The 21,724-nt window shown below is 33.5% G+C and overlaps 1 protein-coding gene across 6 annotated transcripts in view; it reads right to left on the reverse strand.

Annotated features, from left to right (window-relative positions):
- The window catches only part of PCDH15 (protocadherin related 15), a gene marked incomplete at both ends in the record, with an annotated part of 813,688 nt that overhangs the window by 468,662 nt on the left and 323,302 nt on the right, over window positions 1–21,724 (reverse strand). For all 6 annotated transcript variants that reach the window (XM_080699048.1, XM_080699046.1, XM_080699047.1 and 3 more), the window contains one exon: window positions 17,797–17,967. In XM_080699048.1, coding sequence (XP_080555174.1) covers window positions 17,797–17,967 — 171 coding nt within the window. The remainder of the gene's footprint in view (window positions 1–17,796; window positions 17,968–21,724) is intronic.

A 21,724-nucleotide genomic window follows, 5' to 3' on the forward strand; every position in this document is an offset into this window, starting at 1 on the left:
AACTGGTTTCTCAAAAAAATTAACAACATAGATAAACCACTAGCCAACCTAACTAAAAAAGAGAGAGAATCAACCCAAATTATGAAGATAAGAGATGAAAAGGGAGACATTACTATTGACAGTGTAAAAATCCAGAGGATTAACAGAAACTACTTTGTAAAACTATACTCCAAAAAAAAGAAAAATGAAAAATCTGGAGGAAACTGACATCTTTCTAGATAAATACAACCTCTATAAACTGAGTTAAGAAGATAGAGAAAATTTAAACCAACCAGTAGCAATCAAAGAGATTGAAACAGCAATAAAGAGCTTACCATCAAAGAAAAGCCCAGGACCGGATAGTTTTCCAAGTGAATTCTATAAAACCCGTGTAAAAGAGCTATCCCCAATACTCCTCAAACTATTTCATGAAATAGAAAAAATCAGGACCCTCCCAAATACATTCTATGAAGCCAACATCACACTAATACCAAAACTTAATAAAGACAGTTCAAGGAAGGAAAACTACAGGCCTATATCTCTGATGAACCTGGATGCAAAACTACTAAACAAAATACTAACAACACACATTCAAAAACACACAAAGAAAATCATACACTATGACCAAGTATGGTTCATCCCAGAGATGAAAGGCTGGTTCAACATACAAAAATCAATCCATGTAATTCATCATATATACCAAATCAAAGACAAAAATAATATTATCATTTCAATAGATGCTGAAAAAGCATTTGATAAGATTCAACAAACATTTATGTTAAAAGCACTGCAGAGAATTGGAATAGAAGGAACATATCTCAATATCATAAAGGCAATCTACAATAAACCCATAGTCAACCTCATATTAATCCAGGACAAACTCCAAGAATTACCCCTAAAAACAGGACCAAGACAAGGATATCCATTATCACCACTTCTGTTCAAAATAGAAAAGAAGAATTCAAACTTTCACTATTTGCAAATGACATGATACTATATTTAGAAAACTCAACAAACTCAACCAAAAGACTGATCAACAAATTCAGAAAAATGTCTGGATACAAAATCAATCTTTATAAATCAGAAGCTTTTCTGTACACCAACCATAAACCCACTGAAAAAGAAATTCAGAAAACACTTCCACTCAGGATCACCCAAAAACCCAAATAAAATACTAGAAATAAACTTAACCAAGGAGGTAAAAGACCTCTACAAAGAAAATTATGAAACACTGAAAAAAGAAATCAAAGAAGATCTTAGAAGAGGGAAATATTTTCCATGTTCATGAATAGGTCGAATAAATATTATTAAAATGGCCATACTTCCAAAAATGATCTACATATTCAACACAATGCCCATTAAACTTCCAAGATCATACCTCATGGACATAGAAAAATCTGTTCTTATATTCATTTGGAACAACACAAAATGCAGAATAGTCAAAGTAGTTATCAGCAACAAAAAAACATGTAGGAGGAATCACAATACCTGATTTTAAACTATACTACAAAGCAATGGTAATAAAAACAGCATGGTACTGGCACAAAAACAGATACATAGATCAATGGAGCAGAAGACTCAGAAACAAAGCTACACACTTACAGCCAATTGATTTTTGACAAAGGGGTTAAAAACATACAATAGAAAAAAGATAGTGTCTTCAACAAATGGTGTTGGCAAAACTGGTTAACCATATGCAGAAAATTGGAAATCAATCCCAATTTCTCACCCTGCACAAGAGTCATTCAATATGGATCAAAGACTTGAAAATTAGACCAGATACCTCGAGCCTTCTTGAAGAGGGCATAGGTCCAACACTGCAACACATAGGCACAGATAAAAACTTTCTCAACAAGACCCCACAGGTACAACAAGCTAAAAGGCAAATCAATACATGGGATCACATGAAACTGAAGAGCTTCTGTTCAGCAAAGGAAACTGTCAAGAACCTCAATCGAAAAACAACAGAATGGAAGAAGATTTTTGCCACCTCCTCTTCTGATAGAGGACTACTAACTAGAATATAAGGAGATCTCAAAAACTCAACACTAAAAAACAAATCATCCATTCAAAAAGTGGGCAAGTGAAATAAATAGACACTTCACAAAAGAAGAAATTCAAATGGCCAATAAATGCATGAAAAATGCTCAACATCATTGGCAATCAGAGAGATGCAAATCAAAACTACCCTGAGATTTTACCTAACTGCAACTAGAATGGCAATCATTCAAAACACAAACAACAAATGATGATGAGAATGTAGAGAAAAGGGAACTCTAAAACATTGTTGGTGGGAATTGGAAATTAGTGCAACCACTTTGGAAAACATTATGGAGAATCCTCAGAAGAATGGGAACAAATCTACCATTTGATCCAGCACTTCTGGGTATCTACCCAAAAGAAAGGAAACAAAAGTACCAAACTAATGCATGTGTATCTATGTTTGTAGCTGCACAATTCACCATAGCCAAACTATTGAACCAGCCTAGATATCCGTCAAGAGATGAATGGATTACAAAACTGTGGGATATGTATACAATGGAATTTTACTCAGCCATAAAAATAACCACAATTACATAATTTTCAGAGAAATGGATGGAACTGGATGCTTTCCCCAATATGAAAAAGCTAAGGAGAAATGGGTCATAGGAGTAACTCTAGATGAAAAAGAAAATCCTATAGAGGAGCAAACATGACAACCTAAGTGAGGGGATGGGAGGGAGGAAGAAGGAAATTCTCTAAAGCATACAATGTACTTAAACATATCAAATCAACCACTAAGCCAAGCATGGGAAGGAGGGATGGGGAGGGAATGGGATGAGAATTAGGTAGGGGCTAAATGGAAATGTGTACATGTATGTAGACATAAGGTTTTTACCCCATTATGATGTATGAATACAATGTACCAATAAAAAATTTTTAAAATTTATCAGTAAGAGGTGGACTTGGAAGTCAAATATTACTCAAGAACTGATATTTTTAAGACTTTTCCTTCTGAAAAATCTCTATATGTATTGATATTATCAGTAACAATGGTGCATAGTTTTTACTTTTATAGTCAGTGTAATGTAGTGTATATTGTCTAAAATCAAGATAAATAATAACAAAAATTTCTATTTACTCTGCATCATAAAGTATTATGCCAAAACAAAACTAGAAATTTTCATTTTAATGAAAGGAAACATAAATTAAGCAACTTGCTTTGATGGATATTTCACAACCAGGAGAGAAATGCCAAAATTAAAAATTGCAATAAAGATTTTAAATGATCTTTAATAATATGGATTAGAATGAACTGGAAAGTAATTTAAAGCTTCAAGAAGTGCATGTATGTATGTGTATGTATGTATAGATGTTTTAAAAATCTTTTTTCTTTTTAATCAGAGAAAATAATTGAATCATTCCTTGAAAGTAGCTATAACCTAATTTCTATATTTGTAAATAAAGGAGTCCATTTATTCAAGTTTTTCAAAACCCAATATGAAACTTAAGGTCTTATTCTGATGATGAGATGCTCTGTGACACATTTTAAGATTCTTCCACATTATATTATATACAAAATGACAAAGTGCTATTTGAAGGATCTAAACAGGACTGAAAACAATCATCTGAGGAAGGAATTCTTTATCGCAGAGATATTGCTTTCATACTCAAGTCATTTTACTTTTTTAAAGATCTGATATAAAGGCTGAATTATTCTTAAGAGAATTGATTGTGAGTTGGCCACTGTGGCCAAGTTGACCAACATAATTCTTACCTCAAAGAGCTACAGCGGGCCTTCTTTGTTCTACACTACACATTCATTACATGAGACTCTTCTGTTTTCAAAGGGAGAAGAGATAATGAGTAAAGAAGAAAGTCTCCACATAATTTGGTTCCCTGATTTATGGGGTAAAGAGCAAATAAAGTGATTGTTGCAGGGTATCCATCAATATAGTACTAATAAGATCCAGTTTTATGCTGCATATAAAAGTGTCAGATGAGAGAAAATTATCTCCAATAAATGTTAGTTAATTCAATTAAAAAAAATAAGTTCCATCCAATCTGCTTCAGTAAGGACCTCTTGGAAACCTGTGCCATATTCTACCTATTTAGATGTAATTTGAAAGTAAACTATTCATAATGAGAATGTCATTTTGTCCCAAAAAATCAGATTTTAAATACTAACAAAAGAAATTATTGCCTCCTTTCAAATACTATCTATCAATATGATCCATAGACAGATCAAACAGCAATAGTAAAAACAAAAGATAATTTAACAATTTTACAATGGGAATTTTTTACTTTCCACTGAAAAGTAATCTCTTGATATTTTATTTTTTATTTTTTTATTTTTATTTTATTTATTTTTGGTGGTAATGTTATTCCTGGAAGCCCTTCTACCTCCGGGATACACTCCCAGACATATCTATATATATATATATATATGTTTTTTTTTTTTTTTTAATTTGGAAACAGGGTCTCTTAAGCCAGCAAGGCTGGCTTCGAACCTGTGCGATCCTCCTGTCTCCGCCTCCCAAGCTCAGGGACTACAAGCGTGTGCCACCACACCCGGCTTCTCTTGATATTTTAGATATGGACTTTTGACTATCAAATTTTCTCATCCCCTTTTGATATACTTAGTAAATAGTTATTTACATCTTTCAGACTAAAAATGAGATTAAAACCATTAATAGTATACACTATGACAAAGAACAATGTCATCCTTAAATTACTTGATTTAATTTGCACACAAAATCCTCAAAAACTTCTAAACTTTTCTCTGTTGTACATTTCAAAAATTGTTTTATATTTGTTTAAAATTCACTGATTTCTCAATTTTTTTTTTTTTTTTTTTTGTCTGTGTGTGTGGTACTGAGGTTCCTGGAAACCCTTCTACCTCCGGACTACACTCCCAGACCTATTTCACACTTTTTTTAAAATTTGGAAACAGGGTCTATGAAGTTTTGAACCTGTGTGATCCTCCTGTCTCCACTTCCCAAGTGCAGGGATTACAAGCTTGTGCCACCATGCCTGGCCAAAATGTTTTTCTAAGCTTTAATGAACTCTACATCTATCATGTATTGTGGTCTGATGTCTGTCACCCCTTAAAATTCATGTGTTGAAAACTTAACCCTCAAGATGATGGTATTAGAAGGGCAGGCTTTTGGGGGGATGACTGAGAAATAATGGTAGAACCCTCATAAATGGGATTGATGTCCATAATATATAGGAGGCCTGACAGGAACCACTGCACTATACCATGGAAGGCACAGTCGACTGTGGGTCATAAAGCAGGTTCTCACCAGATACTGAGTGCATTGATGCCTTGATTTTAGATGCCCAAACTCTAGAAGTATAAGAAACATTTTTTATTGTTCAAATCTGTTTCTGAAAGTAATTTTATAGCTGCCTAATGATAAGAAAAATTTACTACATTGTAACCAGATAATATATATAATATAGTAACCATGTTAATAGGTTCTAATTTCAGAAAAATGTTTCCAACTTTCTTTCAAAATGCTTTCAGTTTATCTTTGAAAAGAAACAGAAAATAGGAGGGAGAGAGAAAGAAAGAAAAATAACATAAAACATAAGAGGAAGGGAGAAGATCCCTTTATTTAAATTAAGTTCTATTCCATCTGAGTAATAAGGAAAATAGAAAAGCTTATTGAATAAGTTACCTCTGTGACTAGTTTCCACTGATAGTTTCCACTTTAGAAGGAAGAGGCTTTACAAATTGGGACCATCCTTGAGTCAGAGTGGCTCTCACCTCTTAGAAGGTAGAAGAGCTAACACAGGACAAGTACTATTTATATATGTTTTTCTTTTTTGTATGCAATATAACTTATGCAGAGACTATTTATATTTTCTGAGATAGTCAAATTACTGATGTCATTTAATATTAAATCACTTTTTAAAGAAAAAATATATATAGCAAAACCAAATTAAGTTTATGTGATTTTTAGGTTTTTCTAATTATCATTTCTAAGAAAAAAGCTATCCGATATTCTGAACAACTATTTGATGACAAGTTTCAGCATAAGTACTTTAAAAATAGATGATTACCTTTATTCTCTATTGTCCCCCATATGAATATATACCTAAATTTCTATGCAGAATTTAATACGTGGAAATGTAATGCTATTTTATTGAACAACAATCAGAAGTCAAAATCTGGGATAACGCACAACTGCAAGTCATATAACACATGCTTTGTAGGTTATATATTTTGCAGTATATATATAAGGAAACATATTTTAGGACCAAATGTGAATGATCAATCTAGTATATACTGCCTTTAAACACTCTGTATTTTAAAATTGCTTCTGAACACAAAAAATGTATAACCTAAGTATACACAATTCATGAAGTTCCTTATTTATGATACTTGATTTCAAAGCAAGACTGAGAAATAAACATTCTGAGTAGATAGTGGTATATTAAATAACTCTTGAACCCAATGCCTGTGTGCTATGCTGATAAATGCAAACCCTTTTGTATGATCCTCAAGTAATATTAAATAGAAGCTTCCTGGCAGAGACATACTTAAATCATTTTCATTTTTTTTCTTGTACTCTTGTGTGAATCTGTCATCTTAAGAGTAATTTTTTTAAAGAATAAATGTTTGATTTTCATTTCATATATCTTCAGATAAATTGTCTACCAAGGTTTTAGAGGGAATTTAGAATTCTTTAGATGTTTATTACAATTCTTTGACATTATCGATATAAATATTTATAGTACTATAATATTATTATTTTATTATCTTTACATGGCAGGGATTTTTTTCACCTTCATCCAGATAATGACCTTGCTCATTATCTCCCCTTAAATAATCAACATTATAAACTCATTGCAAGCCTGAGAAAATCTCACTGAAATTTTAACAGATATTATGAATATTATTCTCCTCTCTATAGCAACTACAAACAACATACTTTTATTAATCTGTATTACTTTTTTGTTATTTCTCAAAGAATACCTATATTAGAAAAGGGTGTCAGGAAATCAACGACATGATATTGTTTTCAAAAACCTGGATTTGATTATTGAGAACATACTAACCATTAGAACTCAGAAGAGCCAGGTGTGGTGGCGCATGCTTGTAATCCCCGCGCTTGGGAGGCAGAGACAGGAGGATCGCGCAGGTTCGAAGCCAGCCGCACGCGCTGGCTTAGTAGACCCTGTTTCCAAATAAAAATGTAAAAATAGGTCTGGGAGTGTAGCCCGGAGGCAGAAGGGCTTCCAGGAACCCCAGTACCACCAAAAAAAAAAAAAAAAAAAAAAAAGAAAGGAAGAAGAACTCAGAAGAATTTTATAGCAGAATGAACAGCAAAAGTTTAGATATGAAACAAAGTTGGAACAAAGTTGAAAGGTTCAAGAAACAGGATAAAATTCATGACAGAAAACTACCACGATTGAAATTAATGATGTGTGGCCTCATAAGCCATATTTGGGTATTGGAATTTTATTCCTATGTAATTTTTTTTTTTTTTTGTGGTACTGGGGGTGGATCCCAGAGGCTTTCTACCTTTGGGCTATACTCCCAGACCTATTTTATGTTTTTTTTGGAAACAGGGTCTCACTAAGTTGCTGAGAGCCTCAGTAAGTAGCTGAGGCTGGCTTCGAACCTGCGCGATCTTCCTGTCTCAGCCTCCCAAGCGCAGGGATTACAAACATGCGCCACCACGCCCAGTTTATTCCTATGTAAATTGAAATCATTGAAGTATTTTAACTGAGAAGTGTAATTGAACTCATTTGTGTTTTTAAAATATCACATTGACTTTTGTGTGATAAACAGACTGTAAAAAGGATTAAGCAAAAGTAGGGACAAGAGGTGACAGTGGCCTATATGTAATATTTCCCGTAATGGTTTTAAAGGCATTATGAAGTACCATAATTTGAGAAGTAAATATATTCATTGCTTCACTCATAGTTTATTTTCTTATTTGTGTATATTTGAAGGATGTATTAGTAAACAAAGTGAAAAACAGGGACGGGGGTCACTATTAGTGACCTACAAACTACACTGTTTAGATATCATGGTAGAAAAATAATATTCTTTCAGAAAACAAAAAGGCTAACCAGATCTCCAACTCCAGATATTATGATTTTAAAGATGTAAAGCTGTGTTTGAAATAATATGATATATTTATTTCTCTCTCTAGTATTATTTGTATAATTATTTTTCTGGTGATTTTTCTGAGTTCAAAAGCATCCTTTGGCCACAGATAATTCTTAACACAGGTCAATCTACTAAAATAAATTATCATGCCCTTCATTATTGATCTTAATTAAGAACTAAAGAAAGGAACATGTAACTTCAATTTGGTTTGCTAACAAGTAAAACACTTCCAGATTGTGAGAGTAGGTAGGCTAGATAGGCCATAGCAAAGAAGAGAGGAGGAAGGAAACCCTGGACAGCACCCAGCTGACCCAGCCACTACCTTCTTCTTGGCAGGTTAGGGAAATGATACAATCAGTCCTGAGGGATTGGAGTATATGAATACCACCAGCAATTTGCCTTCTAATGACCTCAAACTCATTATAATATTACTTACATTGCAGTTTTCCCCCTCCTTTTTGGGTTTTGCCTTGGCGGTAATGGAAAAAGTTTCTACAAGGCAAAATTGATGCACACCCACTCAACTTGGAAGAGAAACAAATATAAGTGGCACAAAGAATAATTCTTAAGGAGGGAGGATCCCAAGCAGGCCATAAAAGCCCACAACACAGAAGATATAAGTCCCTCTCCTGGTATTTGTCACATCCTGCTCCACATTCTCTAGAGTGTACTTCTCCTTTGACTAAACACACCCATTCTTCTTTTTTAGTATATCTGTCTCTTGACTGAAATTTTTTTTGGTCAGGAAGATAAGAAACAAGCAGCCTGATCCCAGTAACAAGATGAAAGCATGTCTCCTATATGAATACATGTTTTATTTAGGATTTTTTCTTGTTTTATTTTCTACACAGTGGAATTTTTTTTTTTCAAGTAATAGTTTACACAAAATTCCAAGATATAAAACAGAAAAATAAACTAATATATACTCATAAAAGCCATACTCTATAACTAGTTTAAAAGATAAGATTTATATGCATTGATTAGAAAAAATATTTATTTCAAATAAATATGTACTTATTGAATGTCCCAACTTTGAATCAGCTATAAAATTTTGGGATAAGATAGCTCACAGTATAGCCAAGGTTCCCTTTTGAGGCAAGTTTATATCTCAGATTAGGCAGATGGGCAGTAATCAATTAAAGAAATATATTTTCAAGAAATATCCATACAACAAGCTAATATGCAGAAAAGAAAACTAGGTCATGTATTATCTAATTCCTGAGGAAAGCTGCCTACTGTAGATTGTGAAGGGTTCTTTGATGAGGTAATTCATGAGATAGATAAAATCTAAGTAATTTACAGAGCCAAAGGATAGAACTAGAAGAGGATAATCCAGAAACAGGGCACACAAAGACATATGGCTTCAGCTGAAAAAGTGTGTGATTTTTTTTTTTTTTTTTTTTTTTTTGCAGTACTGGCGGTGGAACCCAGGGGCATTCTACTCCGAGCTATACCTCCAGCCCTATTTTTTATTCTTTCTTTTGAAACAGGATCTAACTGAGTTGCAAAGGGCCTCATTAAGTAGCTGAGGCTGTCCTCAAACCGTGATCCTCCTGTCTCAGCCTCCCAAATGCTGGGATTATAAGCATGTAGGACCATGCTGGCTTGTGTGGGCTGTTACCAGACCGAAAGAAGGCCAGCAAAGAGCAAGTGGGAGAAAGGGAGGGGATGCACGCAGTGACTCAAACCTGCACAAGACCTTGTAGTTTCAGGTAAATAAAGACACTCAGACATGGTAATTTAATAAGTAGCTACCATAGTACTGAGGTGGGGCAGTGGTGTAATCTAATGCGCATTTTTATACCATGCTCATTGCATTTCAGGCAGACTTGACAGGTAGTTCTTGTGGGACTTGGGAAAGAATTTGTGGTGCTTGATCACACATTTGCCTTAGAGGTTTAAGTTTTTAGTTGTCCAGCATCCAGTTCCCATTTGCAGGATCTCTATTTTTAGTAAACTACCTTTCCCCATTAGACACACTTTCATATATGTTTAGAGAAAAGGGCATATGGGACATTTTAGTTAAGAAATTGACTCATGTGACTGTGGAGTGTAGCAAGTCCAAAGTTTGCAGGATAGGTTGGCTGGCTGGAGACCTATGGAAGAACTGATGGCCTACTAGAAGAATCAACTCTGTTTTGAGGGAAGTTGTTTTTATTTCTTAAAGTCTCCAACTGATTGGATGGGGACCATTAGCATTACAGAGTGTAAGCACCTTCAAAGCAACATTCAGGAGTATTTTACTAAGTATCTGGGTACTACTGTCTAGCCAACTTAACACATAAAATCATCTGTCACAGAATCCATTTCCTCTAGTAAAGAGTGTGCAATGTGATTCAGGTCTACTTAATAGGAAGCTCTCAAATGTATTATGTCTAAGGACAGAAAAATACATCCCTTTCCTACCATCAGGTCCAGATCACATGATCTTTCCTCAATCCCTAAAAATGCATAGAGTTAGTGTTTCAATCCTTCAGCTAGCTCCATACCTCTTTAAAGTTGTCAACAAGAGATTCAATGGAGCCACAGTGAACTTTGACTACTTCACTTTTATGTAAGCCAGAGTTATTTGGTTTGTTTGAAATAAAAAACAAATTGTAATTTCCTAAAACAAGCCCCAGATATTTGGAAAAATGCCTTACATTTATAATGGTTATCTTAGGGATTAGGCTTTGAGGACTGAGGGTTTCCAATTTTAAATGTGTATAATGTTTAATGTTTTTGTGTAATGTGTAATTAACATACAGTCCTTTTATAATTAAGACTTTATACACTTTTGTGTGAAATAAAGGTAGAAATTTAAATCTAGTGGGGAGTGGACATCCTATCACTATGTACAGTAGAAGCCTGCAGCACCTCAGGCTTCATTGATTTTATATTGATTTTGCTAAAAAGAAACCAAGACACCAGGATCTGCATTTTGTGGATGACATCTAAATTTGATTCACTGATATATTTTGGCTCACAGTAGTGCCTTGTGGTATTTGTATCAGCGGATGCCTTTCCTCAGAGTGATAATATATTGCATAATTAATTCAGCATAAGCCGTGATAGTGCCAAATATGTTTATTTTAAAAAATACTGCCAGTGTTCTTCTGAATAAAGATATTGCATTCTTTCAAAGGCCAAAATTATGATGAATTAATTAGGAATAGTACAACTAGAATAAATTGGGTGGTATCAACATATAAATCTCAGTTTCTGAAGCTAGAATTGCACTAAGTTATATATTTCAGAACTAATTTAAATTAGATACTTTTTCTTATGAGTCTCTGAGTAAACATCCAGATGGATGATGAAATGGAAGTAGCAGTGGTAAAATTAATAAGAACTATTTAATTACTATTATTAAATTTTTAATATTTGCTAGGAAGCAGTTTTGGTACATCAGTCTTCTTTTATAGTACTCATGAAAAGTAAACGTACTAGCTATTAATGTCCCTATTTTGTAAATGACAAATACAAACTGAACTTTAGAAACATTAAGCAATATTACCAATATTACACAAATTTTTTTTTTTTTTTGCGGGTCTGGGGATGGAACCCAGTGGCATTCAACCTCCAAGCTACACCCCTTGCCCTATTTTTTTTATTCTTAGTTTGAAACCCGGTCTCACTGAGTTGGAGAGCGCCTCACTAAGTAGCTGAGGCTTTCCGCAAACCGTGATCCTCTGGTCTCAGCCTCCCGAATACTGGGATTACAAGCGTGCGCCACCACGCCTGGCTCTACACAGAATTTCAGCTAATACAAGTCCTTTTGAGATATTCTGTGTTGTGATGGAAAAAACTTTTGTAAATTATTTCCACACCCTGTATTAAGCCATCAGAGAATTTTAAAAATACATGGTCAAGACAAGTTGAAAACACCAAAGACAAAGTGACTTGTTATATATTTTGCCAACTGTGTGAATTAAAAAAATAGATAAAATGTTAATGTAAAATAATTCTATAAGCTACCTTTCACAAGAAGTTAAACTTCAATGTTGTTAAAAGTATAGCAGAAGAGGTACTTTATTCTTTCAACCAATCTTAAACTCAGTTCCTTCTTCCTATCATACTGTAATTTTTCCAGCAAAAATTGCAAATATTTTCACATTATTTAAAAATAAAGATAGGACTAAGTTGAATCTATTTAAATATGTTTTGAACAATGATAAAAAATTAATTTCCCATCCTATAATTTCACACATAAAGCATTTAGAATTACAAAACAATTTGATACTCAAGGCAAGACTTGCTGAATTAGTTTTTTGTTGATTTCACTGTAGTTGTTCAGCTATTGTTTTCCAACTTAAATCTGAAGTTTCTTTGATCATTTGTTTCTGAGGCACATGTGTGTAGGATTGTTGTTGGGAAGCAAAAGAGGCAGGCATTGTAATTGGTTAATTCTAAATATAATATTTATCATTTATTCCTTCAACATATTTTAACAAACATTCCTCTCATTAAAAGGTTGTGGGTAGTTTGAGAGCTGAAAATTGTTTTTCTTTTCATTTATCACTTCATTGGTTGCAAAGGAACTAAAATTGGCCTAAAAACAGTGAAAAGAAAAGCAGATATTATCAACAATGTGATTGGACAATAATGATGAACTAGGACTCTCTATGGCATTTAAAAAATATGCTTTATCTACATTACCTACTTAATTCCTATTTGAAGATATTTCCTGAAGAGAAAATGACCAGGAATGGTGCTGTTTATCACTGTATTCTTAGGTATACTGAGATAAAAAAAAAATAAAAAAAAACCATAAAGCAATTATGTGCACAAGTATACACATATTCTTTATATATACTTATTTAAGAAAAATATACTCATACTACAATTGAGAAGGCAGTAATCATACTTATTCATATTTTTATACAATAATTTGGTGCCTTTGAAAAGGACCTTCAAAAAGAATTTAGAGAGTATAAAAGAAATAAAGGATGCAATCATTGAAGTAAAGGTCTCAATTCAAAGTATAAACATTCAATTAGACCACATGGCGAATAGAGTCTCGCTCCTAGAAGATGATCACTCCAAAAATGAATGCATAGTTTAGAATTTAGAAAAAAAAATTCGGGAGCAGGAATTTGACATTGAAGAAATATGGGCACATTTTAAGAGAGCTAACCTAAGAATAAATGGAATAGAGGAGGGAAAAGAAGGTGAATCCAAAGGGATCAATAATCTCTTCAAGGAAGTAATAGCAGAAAGTTTTCCAAACATAGAGCAAGAGGTCGATACACAGGTCCAGGAATCTTATAGAACTCCCTTTAGACAGGATCAGAGAAGAGGATCCCCACGCTACATAATTGTCAAAATGACTAATGTGGAAGCCAAGGAGAGAATCTTAAGGGCAACAAAAACAAAAGGCCAAGTGACATTCAGAGGCAAAACAGTTAGAATCATTCCAGACTTCCCAAACCAAGTCATGAAAGCCAGAATGGCTTGGATAACATATTCCAAACTCTGAAAGAAACCAACTTCCAGCCAAAAATATCCTACCCAGCAAAACTATCTATCAAATTAGTTGGGGAAATAAGAAGCTTTCATGACAAACAGAAACTGAAGAAATTTATGTCTTCAAAACCAGTGCTAGAGAAAAACTCAAGGAGATTAACTACAAAGAAGATATAGGTAACAAATGCCAAAACCAAAGAAACAAGATTTACCATCCAGAAGACAATTAGCAAAGAAAAATAAACAGTATCTCAAACAGAAATAAAATATTAACATGTTAGGAATTAAAAACTATCAATAATCATACTGAATGTAAATGGCCTCAATTTCCCAATAAAAAGACATAAAGTGGAAAAATGAATTATAAACCAGAATCCATCCATCTGCTGCTTATAGGAAACACACCTTACAAGTAAAGATAGGAACAAACTCAAGGTAAAGGGCTGGAGCAAAGTAATCCATGCTAACAGAACACAAAGGAAAACAGGAGTAGCAACTATGATATCAGACAAGTTAGACTTCAAACCCAAACTTATTACACGAGACAAAGAAGGTCATATTTTACTAGTAAAAGGAATAATCCAGCAAGAGAAAATAACAATATTCAACATCTATGCCCAAACATAGGTGCAGCTACTTTCATAAAACAAAATATTTGTGACATTACATCACACACAAATCCCAATACAATAATACTGGGAGACTTCAACACACCTCTCACAACATTAGACTGATCTTCCAGACAAAGTGTCAGTAAAGATGCCTCAAAATTAAAAAACAGCATTAATCAAATGGACCTGTTGGACACATATAAAATATTTCACCCAACAACAGCAGAGTTTACATTTTTCTCAGCTGCTCACAGGACCTTCTCCAAAATAGATCACATCCTGAGACACAAAATGAACACTAACAAATTTAAAAAATGTTACATATTTCCCTGTGTCATGTCAGAAAATAAGGGAATGGAACTAGAAATCAACTATAAGAAGACCCAGAGAAACAACATAAACATGCGGAGACTGAACACCACACATCTGAATGAAGAATGGGTCATAGAAGATATAAGAGGTGAAATCAAGAAATTTCTAGAAACAAATGAAAATAAAGATTCAACATATCAAAACCTCTGGGATACTTTGAAGGCAGTAGTAAGAGGAAAATTTATAGCACTGAGTGCTCAGCAAAGTAAACTGTCAAGAACCTCTATTGAGAGCCAACAGAATGGTAGAAGATTTTTGCCACCTATACCTCTGAGAGAGAACTAATATCTAGGATATACAGAGAACTCAAGAAACTGAACACTAAGAAAACAAGCATCCAATAAAAAAAATGAGCAAATAAACTAAATAGACACTTCACAAAAGAAGAAATTCAAATGGCCAATAAATGCATAAAAAAATGTTCAACATAACTGGCAATCAGAAGATGCAAATCAAAACTACCCTGAGATTTCACCTAACTCCAACTAGAATGGCAATCATTTAAAACACAAACAACAACAGATGCTGGTGAGGATGTGGAGAAGTGGAAGAATGGGAACAAATCTACCATTTGATCTAGAGATTCCACATCTGGGTATCTACCCAAAAGATAGGAAACCAAACTATCAAACTCATTCATGTGTATCTATGTTCATAGCTGCACAATTCACCATAGCCAAACTATGGAACCAGCCAAGATGTCCATCAACAGATGAATGGACTACAAAACTGTGGGATATGTACACAATGGAATTTTACTCAGCCATTAAAAAAAAAAAAACTCAATGACATCATTTTCAGGGAAATGGATGGAACTGGAGGACATTATGCTAAGTGAGATTAGTCAGTCACAATGCTGCGTTTTCCCACATAGCAATAAAAATATTCTTAAATTACTGCCCATTGGTCTCTAACTTGGTATCCTCCTGTCTCAGCTTCCCAAGTACTGGCATTAAAGGCATGTACCACCTCACGCAGCTTTAATGTATAAAACTGAAATTATCTTTGTCTCATGAAATGTTGAGGAATGATGATCTGTTAAAATGATAATAAGGTATCAAGATTTATCATTGTGAAATTTGAGCACATTTAGTTTAAAAGCCATGGTTTTAACAAGAATACTTCCTTGTCAAACTACTTATTGATATTTGCTTGACAACCTCCCTTTTTATAAGCAATAATACACTATGTCTAGGATCTCTTATGTTTCTAGTTTAAACATTACTTTTCAAGGGATTAAGTACCTGAGGCATTTCTGTGACAGGATCCATCATTATCCTTCTGTTGAAATAACTATTGAAATTGCTTTATTAATTGAAGAAGAAATAACCTTTATCACTGGACCAGTTGTTTCTTGTATAATGATACTCAAAGTAAGAATATTATAGTGCAATTGTGAAGAGGGTAAATCAAGGTATGCCTGGCACTGTGATGTCTGCCCTACAGAATGAATTTTTAAATTAACTCAGGTTGCCAGAGCCAAGATGAGCCTGCTATCTATTTTTGTGTGTGAATCCAGGACTAAAATTTATTCACGCTCTTAAACCTAAAATAAATTTTAGTTTTAAACATACAAGTATATATGCATATATTATTCACTGTACAATCATGGGATGTTGCATAAGCTATCTCTAAGATCTCATCTGTAAATTGTACTTAATGGTGGAAAGCTCTGCAAAGGGTTCTTATGTCAGGTAAGACCAGTGCTAAGATTAGCACAGTTTATGAAAAAGTGGACATTCTGTATCATAAGAATGAGAAAAATCCTGGGTCAGTAATCTGGAATAGAGAGGAAAGACTGCTCAATGACACCTTATAAAATTAATTCAGAATACCTTACTTCTCAAGCAGCAGCTTCAAACTGCCTTTACTTTCCTCAGTGTACCAAGTACAATTAAAAGTCATAAGACTGATTCAGTGAATTTATCATGATTCCCTTTCTCTTGATGCTCTCACTGGTACATTAGATACATAAATTAACTTACAAAAATAAATTAATACTAAAAATATACTTTTCATCACTTTCACTCAAACATGCAGTTTATCAACCATGATAGTGTTTTTATTAAAATTCAACAAGATGACAGTACAATATTTTGTATATATATTCAACTAAAAAATTTTGATTAGCCTTTCTATTTATAAAATTAACTTTATTTAGCTGAAAATTTGTATTTTCATTCAATGCATTGAATTACATTTACAATGATGGTTTTCTTCAGCTTTTTCTGTTCATGCAAGTTAACTGATCCAATGATCATTTATGCTAATAGACACAGAATTGATTCTCAGATGTTTAAGATCTGCTGTGAATAAAGCCTACAGATAAAACCTTGTATCAAGAGCTCTTTGAATTGAATAAAATGTTATGTCATTTATTGTATATTTAAGAGAAGACAATTCTGTTATATTCTTCAAAATCTCAAATACAAAGAGGGTACCCAAAACTTCAGTTATCACATCTTTTGAAAAAAATACAAATACTTCTCCTAATTCTGAAATTAGGAGATATTTTGCAAACCCAAGAGCTGATGCTTTTAAGAGAAATGACAAACACATTAGTCAAATAGTTGGATGCTTAGTGTTTGGCCTCTCTGAAAGAAAATTTTTATGTACATATATTTCATTTTCAGGTAGGGAAGAAATCACTATTTTGGCCTCAGCAGGATATTTGCCTTAATTTTTTTTCTCCTCAGGTATGCATATCTAACATGTGAATTCCACACTGGCAGAAATTTATAGCTCCATTAGTGTTTTTTAAATTCAGAATTGAGTGTAGGAAATATTTATTCATGTTTTACCTTTCTACTTTCCTAAAATACTTATTTAAAGAATGGATATTTTTATTCAGAATTTCTTAGCTTCTACTTCTAAATAGCCAAGCATAATCTTTAACATTCCCCAACTCTAATGGCCTAGAAGGGTATCTTGCTGACCTACATGACTGCTGATTTAGGACTGTATGCTGAAATGTGAATTTAAGGAATTGCTAATGTTATGTTTTGGAGTTTCCCAAAACATATTGTAATATATGGGAGGAAAGATAGAAAAATAAAACAATCAATGTTAGAGGGACTATGTCTCTGTGATATACTTTCTGCTTGGTAAATGATAAAATTATGCATTGGCACAAGAATTTACCCGTCTTCTGAGAATTGCTTTAGACATAAACATTTTTCAACACCTGTCTGGTGAATTTTGCTATTATCAATCAGTATGTCTTCAAGAGATCCCACTGGGTTTAAAGAAGTATAAAAATGGGGGGGGGGGTAGTATATTTACCGGAGTTCTCAACTCAGGTATGGAAGCTTGGTAGGTGAGTGGGCGGCAGTCACGAGTGTTTGGCACAAGGACACAAGGAAGAAACATGGGGCCCAAGTCATCTCCATCCAGAATATCCACAGTGAGGGTGGTGGTGGTGGTCCTCCGTTCATTCAGATTTTGTGCACGGTCCTGTCCCAGAATGGGAGAGATTAAAAAAAAAAATAGGTGGCTTGTAAATACTGAGCACAGAGTAGCTTTAAAATTTTTCTTTTCTTTTACTTTTGTCTAAATGTTTGATAAATAACTTGTTCAAAGCAACAGCTTGCAATGGTAAAGCTCGGATGTAAACTGAAATTCACTTTTCTTTAAACCACTTTCTTGAAAACATGTTAGAGTAGCTAAGCTTTTATGGATTAGGCCTTTTCATGGAATTAGAATAGTAGTAACACAATTTTTGATGAGTTTATTGGACCCTTAGAAATTTGCTTCATTGAGTCCCTCTTGAAATGGATCATACAAGGAAATCTAATCTTGAGTTTAATAATTCACTGGGAAAGCTGATCTGGGAATGAATAAAATCTTTCTGTCTTCAGAGTTCAGTGAGAAGGAGGAAAGTAGTGCATAACTATTAGAATTTGTAGCTGTGAACTATGGTAGCAGAACTCTGGTAGCAGTTTATTTTTCCTTTGAAAGGCCAATTAGCAAACATTGCTGAACTGCAATTCCTTCCCCTTCCCACATAAACTCAGCATTCTTCTTCATAACCCCCTAGCCCTTCTTCTATTCTCTCTTTCCTATTATAACTGCCTCTAATAGTGTATAGCTCACTCACTTCACTTTCTCCCCTGCCCTTTTGCTTTGGCAATACATTTTAATAACATACATCTATCTTTATTCAGATTTCCCCAGGGCCTCCCAGTGCACCTTTATTGGAAGGTAATAATTTTGTGTTTCCAGTATTCCTTGATGTTTTGATGTATTATAAAATAGATCATGACCAAATCATGACAAAGAAAATCAATGTTTAAATTTCAAAATATGTATACATCCCAAAATGCCAAGAAATAATATAATGATATTTTTTAACTCAGAACATCTGAAATTCAACAGACAAAAAGGACTGTTCTCTGGGATTCCCTTATCTCTGGGAGTAAGGTTGCCATGAATATTCTTTCCCAAAGAGCTTTATGGGTTAAAAAAAAGACCACCTACATAAATATATATAGTTTATTTTATCTCCTGTGTGTTCCCCTGAAAACCCATTTGCTCTTGTGATAGAATCCTTCCATATCCATTTTATAATATACATAAGCCCTCTGTATTAGCTGTTTTACAGAGCCACTTCTGGGTGTGCTATTAAACAGTATCTGGTCAGTTGAAAAAAATGATAAAAATAACTAGATAAAAGAAATAAATTTTAGTTTAGTGGTATAAATAAAACATAACTTTTTGAATAAACATATTATATATTTTTATTCATTGCTATGTGATTTTCATTCATTACTTGCTATTGCATAGTAAAACCTACCAAGACAATTTTATTGTATCTACTTTCTCATTTTATCATTTCTTTCTTTCTTTTCTTTGTTTAAAAAAATAAGAATATAGCCAGCATGATGGCACATGTATGTAAATTCAGAACTTGGGAGGTTGAAACAAGGAGGATTACAGGTTCAAAGTCAGCCTCAGTAACTTAGCAAGGCTCTTAGCATCTTAGAGAGATACTTTCCAAATAAAAATGCTGATGGTATAGTGCGGAGGTACAATGCACTGAGTTTAATCCCCAGCAACACACACATACACACACACACACACACACACACACACACACACATACACAATTTTTAAATTTGAAGTACTTTGGAATAATATCTCATTAACTTAGAAAATTGTACCATGCAAGCAAAAATAACTTTTTAAAAAAATCATCCAAGTTCATTTTCTGACTGAAATTAATTTTGTCTCCCCAAAATTCTTATAATGTAGTCCTATACTCTGGTGCAGCTATAAAAGTAGATAATTCAAGGTTAAATACTGTCATAGGAATGGGGCTTTGATACAGTAGGAGTAGTGTCTTCATTAAAGAGGAATCAGAGAGCTCCATTATATTGCCCCATAAAGACTCTGTGAAAGCTAATGTGAACAGAGAAAAGATGGCTATCCAGAAGCCAGAGAAAGAGCCCTTGCCAGAAATAAAGCCTGAGTAAATCTGAGGTTTCTGACCTGGGTGTTTCTAGACTCCATACTGGTGAGAAGGTACATTTCTGTAAAATAAGTCACCCAGTCTAAGGTGTTTTGCTATGACAGAATAAGCAGACTAATATAGCTGCTTCATTTATACTTCCTCAAACTGCATTGTCATTGCATAGATAATTTATAATTCTTAACATAATACATTTAGTAACATGAAAACTTTAATTACCTTCCCTAACATGAATCACTATTTTAAAGTATTAATTTAGCTAATTGTTAAAAATTGAAGGTGATACAGAGAATAAAAACTGGCATATAAAAGTTTAAAATTTTCTGCATATTTTCAACATAAAATAAAAAAAAATAAAAACTCTTCAACAGAGTGTGTAATTTGCCCTCCTGAAGCATTATGTCAATGCCTCCCAGGTGGTGGGGGTTTGTATTGACTTACTTTCTGAATTTTTACTCGTGTGTGTGTGTGTGTGTGTGTGTGTGTGTGTGTGTGTGTGTTGTGTGGTACTGGGAATTATATACTAAATGGGTTGAAGTTGTTATCAGCATATTACAAGGAAAAACAAATTTTTTTTTAATTGGAAAATGTAGCTGGGCATAGTGGCACATACTTGTAATCCCAGCGGTTGGGAGGCTAAGACAAACAGGTTCAAAGCCAGCCTCAGCTACTTAGTGAGGCTCTCAGCTATTTAGTGAGACCCTGTTTCCAATAAAAGTATAAAATAGCTCTGGGAGTATAGCTGGGAGGTAGAAAAGCCCCTGGGCTCCACCCTCAGTACCAACAAAATAAATAAATAAATGAATAAATAAATAAATAAGAAATTAGAAAATGCGCCTAGAAAAACTTCAAAGAAATTGACTTTTCACAAATTGCTTATATATAAGTAATTTATTATCATAGCACATTCTTTTTACAAACCATAGCTATATGAGATTCAAAATATATAAACTATAATAATCTTAAATTTAAAAAAGCACGTCTAGTGTCAGATGATAGTGAGACTCTAATTTCTTTATCCCCGGTGAACGTGTTCCTTGTAAAAGAGTTTATTTAGTAAATATTATTGGTTCAAACTTGGGACATACGCAAATTTCTAGAAGTAAGTAAATTCGGTTGTGTGACATGGGGCTAGGAATTGTGGTCTCTAACAAATTATATGAATGTAAAACCTGATTTTAAAATGAGTATAGAACACATATGCTTATTTTTTATTTATTTTGAGGCAATGTCATAGACTCCTTGGAATGGACTTTTAGCATTTAAATATTCAACATTAGTTTGTAGTTTAACAAAATGGCTAGAAGCACCTAACAGACACATTCATAGATACATATATTAAACGGTGTTTCATTACCTTATCAGGTGTTTGCAGTAGAAAAAGAAAAATTGCAACATAATTAGAGTTGCTCTGAGTTTTTTCTGACCCAAGACCAGAGGAGTATTTGTCTTGTGTTGGCTTACCAAGAATAGATGGGATATTACTCATTAAAATTAAAAAAATAATAATACTAGTAACTTGATTCATTTTTTTTTAAGAACAACAACAATATTGCTCAATTCTAAATAATTCTATTAGGGGATCTTTTTCCATGAAGATTTTTTGTTTGCTTGAGATGTTTACCTAATTTTTCTTAATACTTACACATACCAGAAGATGAAATCATTTTATTTTAGAGACTCACATATATGCATATGTTCACTTTTGAAGGTGGAGTTATTTTTGTGTGTGTGGTCCTAGAG

Source organism: Muscardinus avellanarius (genome assembly GCF_963383645.1).
Source record: "Muscardinus avellanarius genome assembly, chromosome: 7".
NCBI lineage: Eukaryota > Metazoa > Chordata > Mammalia > Rodentia > Gliridae > Muscardinus > Muscardinus avellanarius.